Source organism: Neophocaena asiaeorientalis, unplaced genomic scaffold (assembly GCF_003031525.2).
Source record: "Neophocaena asiaeorientalis asiaeorientalis breed wild unplaced genomic scaffold, Neophocaena_asiaeorientalis_V1.1 scaffold29, whole genome shotgun sequence".
Taxonomy (NCBI): domain Eukaryota; kingdom Metazoa; phylum Chordata; class Mammalia; order Artiodactyla; family Phocoenidae; genus Neophocaena; species Neophocaena asiaeorientalis.
In genome coordinates, this window is record NW_020174423.1 from 2,614,778 (window position 1) to 2,626,393 (window position 11,616).

The 11,616-nt window shown below is 41.3% G+C and overlaps 1 protein-coding gene across 1 annotated transcript in view; it reads right to left on the reverse strand.

Annotated features, from left to right (window-relative positions):
• Positions 1 to 11,616, reverse strand: part of SPAG1 (sperm associated antigen 1) — a 93,840-nt gene that overhangs the window by 14,368 nt on the left and 67,856 nt on the right. Inside the window, exons 13-15 of the mRNA XM_024756572.1 lie at positions 11,459 to 11,615; positions 10,974 to 11,073; positions 5,851 to 6,003 (exon numbers count right to left, since the gene is read on the reverse strand). Of these exons, the coding sequence (XP_024612340.1) occupies positions 5,851 to 6,003; positions 10,974 to 11,073; positions 11,459 to 11,615 (410 nt within the window). The remainder of the gene's footprint in view (positions 1 to 5,850; positions 6,004 to 10,973; positions 11,074 to 11,458; position 11,616) is intronic.

An 11,616-nucleotide genomic window follows, 5' to 3' on the forward strand; every position in this document is an offset into this window, starting at 1 on the left:
CAGTAAGTTAAGCAAACTGAGAAGACAGAGAAACACACAGCAGATGAAGGAGCAAGGTAAAAACCCACCAGACCAAACAAATGAAGAGGAAATAGGCAGTCTACCTGAAAAAGAATTCAGAATAATGATAGTAAAGATGATCCAAAATCTTGGAAATAGAATGGAGAAAATACAAGAAACGTTTAAGAAGGACCTAGAAGAACTAAAGAGCAAATAAACAATGATGAACAACACAATAAATGAAATAAAAATTCTCTAGAAGGAATCAATAGCAGAATAACTGAGGCAGAAGAACAGATAAGTGACCTGGAAGATAACTGATGGAAATAACTACCGCAGAGCAGAATAAAGAAAGAAGAATGAAAAGAATCGAGAACAGTCTCAGAGACCTCTGGGACAACATTAAATGCACAAACATTTGAATTATAGGGGTCCCAAAAGAGGAAAAGAAAAAGAAGGGGACTGGGAAAATATTTGAAGAGTTTATAGTTGAAAACTTCCCTAATACGGGAAAGGAAATAGTTAATCAAGTCCGGGAAGCACAGAGAGTCCCATACAGGATAAATCCAAGGAGAAACATGCCAAGACACACATTAATTAAACTATCAAAAATTAAATACAAAGAAAAATATTAAAAGCAACAAGGGAAAAACAACAAATAACATACAAGGGACTCCCCATAAGGTTAATAGCTGATCTTTCAGCAGAAACTCTGCAAGCCAGAAAGGAGTGGCAGGACATATCTAAAGTGATGAAAGGGAAAAACCTACAACCAAGATTACTCTACCCAGCAAGGATCTCATTCAGATCCGATGGAGAAATTAAAACCTTCACAGACAAGCAAAACCTGAAAGAATTTAGCACCACCAAACGACCTTTACAACAAATACTAAAGGAACTTCTCTAGGCAGGCAACACAAGAAAAGGAAAAGACGTACAATAACAAACCGAAAACAATGGGTAATAGAAACATACATATCGATAACTACCTTAATGTAAATGGATTAAATGCTCCAACCAAAAGACAAAGACTGGCTGAATGGATACCAACACAGATCAATATATATGCTGTCTACAAGAGACCCATTTCAGACCTAGGGGCACATACAGACTGAAAGGGGATGGAAAAAGATAATTAGACCATTAGTCAGACTCATCAAGAAAAAAAGGGAGAAGACTCAAATCAATAGAATTAGAAGTGAAAAAGGAGAAGTAACAACTGACACCGCAGAAATACAAAAGTTCATGAGAGATTACTACAAGCAGCTCTATGCCAATAAAATGGACAAACTGGAAGAAACGGACAATTTCTTAGAGAAGCACAACCCTCTGAGACTAAACCAGAAAGAAACAGAAGATATAAACAGACCAATCACATGCACTGAAACTGAGACTGTGATCAAAAATCTTCCAACAAACAAAAGCCCAGGATCAGATGGCTTCACAGGCGAATTCCATCAAATATTTATAGAAGAGCTAACACCTATCCTTCTCAAACTCTTCCAAAATATAGCAGAGGGAGGAACACTCCCAAACTCATTCTACGAGGCCACCATCACCCTGATACCAAAACCAGACAAAGATGTCACAAAGAAAGAAAACTACAGGCCAATATCACTGATGAACACAGATGCAAAAATCCTCAACAAAATATAAGCAAACAGAATCCAACAGCACATTAAAAGGATCATACACTTGGGTTTCCCTGGTGGCGCAGTGGTTGAGAGTCCGCCTGCCGATGCAGGGGACACGGGTTCTTCCCCTGGTCCGGGAAGATCCCACATGCCGCGGAGCGGCTAGGCCCGTGAGCCATGGCCACTGAGCCTGCGCGTCTGGAGCCTGTGCTCTGCAACGGGAGAGGCCACAACAGTGAGAGGCCCGCGTACAGCAAAAAAACAAACAAACAAACAACAAAAAAGTATCATACACCAAGATCAAGTGGGGTTTATCCCAGGAATGCAAGGATTCTTCAATATACGCAAATCAAACAATGTGATAAACCATATTAACAAATTGAATAAAAACCATATGATCCTCTCAATAGATGCAGAAAAAGCTTTCAACAAAATTCAACACCCGTTTATGATAAAAACCCTCTGGAAAGTAGGCACAGATGGAACTTACCTCAACATAACAAAGGCCATATATGACAAACCCACAGCCAACATCGTCCTCAGTAGTGAAAAACTGAAACTATTTCCACTAAGATCAGGAAGAAGACAAGGTTGCCCACTCTCACCACTGTTATTCAACATAGTTTTGGAAGTTTTAGCCACAGCAATCAGAGAAGAACAAGAAATAAAAGGAATCCAAACCAGAAAAGAAGTAAAGCTGTCACTGTTTGCAGATGACATGATACTATACATAGAGAATCCTAAAGATGCTACCAGAAAACTACTAGAGCTAATCAATGAATTTGGTAAAGTATAAGGATACAAAATTAATGCACAGAAATCTCTGGCATTGCTATACACTAATGATGAAAAATCTGAAAGAGAAATTAAGGAAACACTCCTATTTACCACTGCAACAAAAAGAATAAAATACCTAGGAATAAACCTACCTAAGGAGACAGAAGACTTGTATGCAGAAGACTATTAGACACTGATGAAAGAAATTAATGATACAAACAGATGGAGAGATATACCATGTTCTTGGATTGGAAGAATCAACATTGTGAAAATGACTATACTACCCAAAGCAATCTACAGATACAATGCAATCCCTATCAAACTACCACTGGTATTTTTCACAGCACTAGGACAAAAGAGGGAGGGAGACTCAAGAGGGAGGAGATATGGGGACATATGTATATGTATAGCTGATTCACTTTGTTATAAAGCAGAAACTAACACACCATTGTAAAGCAATTATACTCCAATAAAGATGTTAAGAATAAATAAATAATTTTAAAAAGGTGGTCTCCAAGACTGATAGTAGTTACTGGTAATTAGTAGAATGCATTCCAATTAGTTAGCTCAGTAGTACTTTTTCTGTGAAAAAAATTTTATATTTATATATAGAGGCAAATGTAATACATACACTTTCCCTGCAATTTCATAAACCGAAATTTCAATAGTGATCTTTGGCTATGATAACCACATCTCATATATTTTAGTGTAAAAAATAAATTTGAAAAAATAAATGTACAACCACCCACAGCAGCAGAAGAAAAAGAAAGAAAATTTTAGAATAAAAGAATTTTCAAGCAAAACTTGTATTACCAGCAGAGAGGTAAGGAAGCAGCAGCTGAAAAGAGATGATGTGTTGCCTGGGAATAAATAAGTAGATGCAGGGAAATGTAACACGTAAGATTCCTGGGGAGGGATATGGTTAATGGAAGACACATACAAAATAGGCACAGATGTTTAAATTTAAGAAGAAAAAAAGCTTCTGTGGCTTTGGTGGCAAAGCAAGCATAAATATGGGATTCATGAAAAGGTATAGTGAAATTTTCTAAATGGGTATTTTATCAAAGATACATGTGGCAAAACCAGACAAAGCCTCCTCATCTTATAAAACGATGTATCAGCAAGAGCCATTCAATTTAAAAAAATGAATGAGTCTTAAAAGTCAATTTGTGTAAAAGAATCTTCTTGAGTACATATAAAAATTACAATACAATCCTCAAAAAGCTAAACAGAATTACCATATGACCCAGCAATTCCATGCCTAGGTGTACGCCAAAAGGAACTGGAAACACGTATGCAAACAGAACCTTGCACATGAATGTTCAGAGCAGCACTATTCACAACAGCCAAATGGTGCAAACAGCTGAAAGGTCCATCAACGGATGAACGGATAAACACAATGTGATACATCCATACAACAGAATATTATTCAGTCATAAAAAGAAATGACGTCAACATACATGCCACACCGCGGACCAACCTTGAAAACATTATGCTAAGTGAAATAAGCCAGACGCCAAAGGTACATGTTGTATGATTCTATTTATATGAACTATCCAGAAAGGGTAAATCCATAGAGACAGCAGATCAGGTGCTTGGAAAGGGAGGATGAGGAGTGGCTGCTTAAGGGGGACAGAGTTTCCCTTTGGGGATGAAATATTTTGGAACTAGTTAAAGGTGGTGGCTGTACAACACTGTGAGTGTACTAAAGGCCACTAAATTGTACACCTTAAAATAGTTAATTTAGCTGCTATGTGAATTTTACTTCAATTTTTTAACAAAGTATAATGCAGAAGGTTCAGAAATGTGAATGCCCAGTCTTTCAGACATAAATTCCTCCCTTCAGACCATTCAGCCTATCATTATGAACCAGATTTCCTAAAACACCTCCTCAACAGGCCCCTTGTCTCTCTGTCAGATGCTTCTTTGTTTCATGCGAACCCCTAACCCTGGGAGAAGATCCTACTTTCCCCAACCATCTCGGAGACTCCCACACAGAGGATGGGCAAATTAAGAGCAGAATTCCACAGCATGGGGTGAGCCACGCTCTGTCTGTTGGAGAATGCATTCATTCCACACAATTTTACTGAGGATGCCTACTGTACAAAGTACCGCAACTACAGAGACAGATTAAAACACAACCCCGACCTCCAGGAACTCCTAGAAGAATAAGAGAAAAAGAACTTACAAAAAGAGAAGGCAGAGAATTTACAAACAACATGGAAAGAAGGCATAGGTGGTAGGAGAGGAGCCTGAAGGGCACGTGTGCTGGGGAGATGGTAGATCAGGGAAAGTCCTCTTCTTCGGGACAAGAAGGAATTAACCAAACAAAAAGGGGGAAGAAGAGCCTTCAGACACATATGAGGAGGCAGCAGATGACGTGCAGCGAGGCAGCTGTGCAGCAGGAGAAAAGGCTTGGAGAGCTCTCAGTGGCACGCCTGATTTTACAGGATGGAGACCAAGCCGTGAATGCCCATGGTTCCATCTGGTTCCACTCAGATCCAATAACCAATATCTACCCTTTACTTCCGGAAAGGCTGGGACCAGACAGGTCCTGAGCGACCACAGAGTAGAAGCACCAAGGAATGGCTGCCCACTCTCCACACGGATCTTTCCAAGAGTTTTTCTCCGAAGTGCAGCGGGACCAGGTGGGGAGGTAAGGCAGGATCTCAAAAAAGGAATTAATCTGAAACCTGCCATTCTCATTTTCCATAGCTTTGTTCAAGGTCCCCTTGTGGTCTCTCAACGCCCTTCACCTCTCCAACAACTGTGGCCCACACAGACAGAGGCAGCCTCACCTCTCTGTGATCCCCACCTCACTAATGTTCACACTTGGGGAGAATCTGTCTTATGTTAAGTTGTTCCCCCTAGCTATGTTCTAGTTTACTTAAAGACAGAGGCTATGTCATTTTTTTTTTCCCTTTCTGTCTTTTTGTGGGGAGTGGGGCATGGTACACTAGACCAACACAAGGCTCCGTGTAATATACACATACTTGGAAGAAATTATACTTTGGACAAATGGGATCAGAAAATATTCTACATACCTAGAAATGTTATCCAAGTAGTAATTTTCAAAGTTCACCTGAAAGCAATTTATGAAGTCTGGAAATTCTTACCTTCCCATTCTCACCCGGGGGGTAAATAGGTCATAATATAAATTAGAACCAAATTCTGTGCTATTTTGCCATTTTAAGTTAATACTCATCCTAGATGAGTGTCTATTTAAAGGGCACATAACACAAATATCTAGCAGGCCCATGAAGACATCCATCAAAACCATTTGGTTTTGAAGGAATGAAAGAAGACAATCATTCATGTAATGCCAATAACGAAGAACACGTCTACACTTTGACATCGTTCTTGAAGGAGGGGAGGAAAATAAAATCTCGTTCCATTAGAAAACAACTAGACCTCAGGCGGCTGTCTCTGATCAGGTTACCTGTTAACACTGTCATTTGCTATCTGGATTCCGCAGTCTATCTGCAACACTGTTTTATAATCCACATAAGCTTTCTGATACTGCTCTAAAGTTTCATAGGCCATCGCTCGTCGAAGAAGAGGCTTGATTGAGAATGGACGAAGTTCCAGAGCCCTAAAGGAGACAGAAATATTACACTGTCATTTGTTTTGAAAATTACTCCCTTACTTACACTAACTGAATGTATCCGATAGGACTGGACTCTCACATGCATTCATATCTGATATTTTACCTTGGGGATCTGGCAATATACCAGAAAGGCAAACCCAGAGTAGCAGAGCAATCAAATCTGTGGTTACTTCCTTTCTTTTAAAACAGTATCGAAGCCCTTTGGCATTTACTCTTTCCCCCAGTGAGACTGAACTCCCTGACAGCAGGCGGTGCCCTCCCTCCCACTCCCCTGTGTACTAGCAGAGCCCATCATGGCACCAAGCACAGAGTAGGCTTTCAACAGGTTCTTGTTATTGACAGATTAAAAGGAAAATTTTTATTTGCACCTATGTATTTAATAAGGCACTTAGCACAGAACCACAAAACCTACACTGCATTTTGAAAATAAGCTCTCCAAAACTTAATACAGGTGATTGTGATTTACTTGCTGCCAAAGGGCTTCAAACATAGACCCGAGGAAATCAAGGGAGTAAGTACCCAATGATTTCTTGCAAGTCATGAATTTTCACCTTGTACTTTTTAGTCCGTGAAGCATTTCCAATATCACTAGAGATGTATTTCAAGGTTATGTTCCTTGGTTTTGTCTGAAGTAACTGCTTAAAGCTACCTCACTACTTAAGGCACTTCATTATATTCTGAAACAAAGAATACAATCAAAAGATTGTATTTATGAATGAAAACTATTGTACTCTTAGTTTTAACAAAATCAACTGAAACTGTAAAGAAGTACTCCGTGCAGAGATCCTACGAAGAGCTATAATCCACTAACAAATCTCTGTGCCAGACTGCCCACAGTGGGGATAAAGGTTTGCTAATTCTTATGCATGAGCATTTTATATATCAGACATTTAACTTGCTTCAGGAAAAGGACGAGTGAGGGCTTCTTGACTTTTTCCCCAACAGTCCTAGAGATCTGCTGTCTATTCCTGTCTACAGTGATCTGGAAGGAGGAAGCTCCGACAACATCTGCCATTGCTAGTCTCTGCAGACATTCTCATCTAATGTCACAACAAGCCTGCAAGGTAAATAGTAACATGTTCATGTTGCAGGTGAGGAAATGGAGAGACACAGGGAGCAGTCTGCCCACGTGCCCGTTCTTCTGAATTTAAGCTGCAGGAAAGCACTGGCGTTGCGGGAGCTGATCATCACTGTATCCCAGTGCCTAGATCACTGCCAGGCCACTGGAGGGACTCGGCAAACCCCTCCCAAATGAACCTGCAGGGCCTACACTCTTTCTACCACGAACAGAAACAAGAGCACCACAGATAAAGGAACTCAGAGTCACCTGCCATTCAGGGATGCCCAACCCCGGGGCCACGGACCGGTGCCAGTCCACGGCCTGTTAGGAGCCGGGCTGCACAGCAGGAGGTGAACAGTGGGTGAGCAAGTGAAGCTTCATCTGCCGCTCCCCATCTTCGCAGCCCCTTGCATTACTTCCTGAACCATCCCCCCAATCCGAGGAAAAGTTGTCTTCCGCGAAACTGGTCCCTGGTGCCAAAAAGGCTGGGGACCGCTGCTCTACGTCGTACAGATACTCAACTGGGTGTGTTCCTCAGCTGTGTATCATAGAATTTGTTCTAGAAATGTCATTAAACGTAATTAGCTTCATTTCTTTGAAAAATAACCAATTTTGCTTTGCCTGAGTGTTAGGATTGGGGATGATTTTAATGATCTCCTTTGCGTTGTGCTGGGTTTTAAGATTTTTTTGTATAATAGGTATGTATTACTCTTGTGACCAGTAAAGTTATTTTAAAAATAAAATTAAAGTCTATTAAAAACACTCAAACACTAGAAAACAGGTTTCTGGGCATCTGTACCACTGCCTTAAATCTACCTTAGTTAAATGTGTAGGGAATATTAACTACACAGTGATTATAAATATAGGTCACAAACACAAGACTACCCCCATTTTACCAAAGACTTCCAACACCCAAGGTGCTATTTATCCACAAGAGAGACCTGAGGTAGGCGTGGAATCTAAAACTGAATGAGATGATGCATTTAATTTTTAGCATTGCCCAACCAAGTAAATGCAAGGTTTTTTCTCTTTAACCGCAGTCCTGAAAATGAATGTGACCTTTTAAGTGAGAATTCCACTAGAAGAAAAAAAGAAAAAAAAAAAAGCACATCCATTCATAAAAACAAACACAGAGAACTTTTAAACCAGAGTTTACAAAAGCTTAAGTATTCAAGTTAACACATCGTCTTCTAATTTCAAGTCCGTCTGTGAGCAACAAAGATGAGAAAAAGCAGAGAATTACTAGGCAACATTCATTCATCTTGATTCTGTCAGAATACCCTCAATGGAAAATCAGTGAAAGATTTTTGATGTGGTTTGGATAACCCAAAAAGATTCTCTGACAGATGGGAACAGTGAAGATTCTTCTTTTAGCTGATAAGCAATTATGAGAATGACAAGTAATTTCTAGAAATAATTCTAGAATTTCTAGAAATAATTCTAGAATTATTTCTAGAAATTGTTTTATTGTTTAAAATCATTTGGTTTTAAACTTTTCTTAGGTGTCATAACCCTGTTTCATGCTTCACCTGGAAGCCTAACCTAGAAACCTGGAGATGCTCAGGGGAGAGGGCAGGGCCTGCAGCCACTGAGCTCCTCAAACAGCCTCAGGCTCCCAGCAGCTGCTCTCCATAAGCCCCTGGGAAAGAGCTCAAGGGAAGTGCTTCAGAGTAGGCCCCAGGAGTGTAGACACTTAAAATCAAAGACTTTTCCCCAAAAATGCATACAAAGGTATTTCATAGGTTCCCCCTCTCCCTTATTTTAAACTGCCCTGGGCAGTTTTTCTTTTTCGCTGTTTGAATGCTGCAACCACTTGTTTTGTAATAAGTGCTCCTGCAACAGGAAACAACTCTCCAAGGAGCAAAGATAATTAACTGAAAAACTAAAAAATAGGCTCCCTTTAAAATGTATGTAATCTTTTTCAGGTGAAGAGAAAACAGTCATCCTTCTGCTAATAATTGGTTCCTAGTTTATACATATTTAAATACAGCCATATTTCAACATGTTCACATAAGTAAATCATGGTTTCCCTGGCACTGAAATGAGTTTGAGAATCGCTGCTTTGGCGTAAAATCACACCATGCTCCTTATGCTAAGACTCATACACCAGGTATCAAAGAAAACATCTAAGTAGGTCGGCTTCTAGAAAGGTCAGTACTGACCAGCAGAACCAGATTCCTCAGCCTAGAACACAGCTCTTAACTAAGGACACCTTACCTAAACCACCACCCACCTCCCTCCCTCCCTCCCCTGCAGGCAATCTCCCCCGCTCTCCTCCAGGGCAAACCTCCATTCTAGCGACCACCCCCACTCCTGACCCCAGAGTCTCCTCTGTGACTTCCTCCTGGGTCTACACTGAAACAACACATTTTAGCAAGAAAATGTCTGCCACCTTACTCTCACTTAAGGATAAAGTGAGTCCACTGTTTGTAACTAGAGTCCTGAACTCACTCACTGAAGGAAGACCAAGTCTGAAGGGTAATATATTACCATCACACACTTGAACTGAAAGGTTCTTAGCTGCAAATCACAACGTGCCTCATAATCTGCAAATACACGTGGTCTTGTTGTTAGTTATGGGCAGCGGTGAATGTGTAACAACCGGCTCTCCTGAGAAAAGAGGCCCAGGTTTGGGGCATTTGCCAATTTTCATGGTATTATAGTAGTACTCCAACCATGGCAGATTTCAACTACCAACTTGACTTCAACCAACTCACAAGATCCTGAAAACCTAACAATTAGCTAGTGTGAGATAGCACAGCAGTAGGTGGGGTCTAGAGTCAGACCAATGTGAATATAAATATTATTGATTTTAAATATGAATATGTAAAATCGGCAAAAAATCCAAGCAGCTCACGGCCTTCTTTTTAAACTGCAGGCACAGATACCAGCAAGATTTTATCCATATCAATAAACTGATACTATCAATGGAAAAAAAAAACTGTTTACCTTATAATCAAGGTGTCCACACATGCTACTGTCCAAACTAGGGCTTCTGAGAGTGAAAGGGGATGATATTAACAATTATACCAGACTACAGGAGTAAACCACAACTGTGAAGGTTAAACCAGTACATATGGCTTCTTATTTTTTAGATGCACTAACAGTAGCTTCTTTCCAAAGGGCTCCTGAAGCAGGCTTATTATTTAATGGTAAAATGATACTTTTTATTCATGTAAATATATTCATCCATCTCAGCATGTAACTTGTTGAGTACCATGGGTGACTAATGTGCTTGAGGGATGCAACCCTATAATACATGATTCTTGACCTCAGGGAGCTTAAAATCCAATGCAGTGGATGACATAAGTACCTACAGGTGTGAGAGTGACAGTGCAAGCATTACAGCCATGCAGATGACCAGAGCCTGAGGTGATCAGGAAAGCAGAGAGGATGGGGAAGCTGAAGAGGAAGGATTTCTGAAAAGCAAAGATGTACAGAGGGCATTATAGATGTGAACCAAATGGGAGGAGAAAGCTTTTTTGGGGGGCAGTGTGGTGACAGAGGAGGTTATAATTATCTAGAAGACCATACAGAGCCACTGAACACCCGCTGAAACAGTCTGCACAAAATAATGCTTCAGGAAAAGCTATTCTGATGCCACAGTGGATTGGAGGACGCAGAGAGACTAGTTAGAAGGCTTCTCCAGTACTCTGAGACTGATGTGAAAAAGAGTATGAATTAACGTGATAGCAGTGGAAGTGAAAAAAGTTTGCACAATCTTCTATAATTGTCTTCATATATGTGAAAGGATTTACGAGTTTTATGTGTTAACCAATTAACACATCTTAAATGTCTTAATTAGACTCTTATGCAGAAAATTTAGTATATTAAATACTGCATTCATCACAGTGAAATGATAATCTCTTGACAAAGCTGAAAACGGGCAGCTTACCTGTTACAATCTTGAATGCAGCCACTGCAATTTCCGTCTTTTAGGTAACATGCTGCTCTATTTGAATATAAGATACTTAGATCATCTGCATTTCCACTTCCTAAAATCACATTTAATTAAATACAGTTAAAATCCATTAGCGAAATCACAGTTCAGCAGACAGCTGAGGTCTCCCGCGGCACTGCAGTCCTATACCCCGCTGCTAATGCAGCTCCGAGGACCTCCCTGTGCCCGCAGTGGCCATAGAGGCCAAGCCCGTAAGGGACCGCTGCAACCGTGCCCCGCCCGGGCACACGCTACGCGTTCCAAGGTACAGCTCCCGGAGGTGGAGTCGCTCCCGCCCTGCCCTCGGTTACTGGGAAGGAACCTACAGGGCGAGCGCCTGTCAATCGGGAGGTGGCCCGCGCCTCTCCCGCGGTGGCCCCTTTAGGTCCCGCGAGCCGCAGCCCGAGGGGACAGGGACCCCGCGGGCGAAGCTCACTCACCTGTAGGCTCCAGCTGCGCGATCACCGCCGAGTACCTGAGAGCCGCCTCGGCGAACTGCCCGTTTTTAAAGAGCTCGTTGCCCTGGCTCTTCAGGCCGGCGGGGCCGACTGGGGCGGCGGGCGCCGGCGGCGCGCCAGGTCCGGGGAACGCGCCGGGA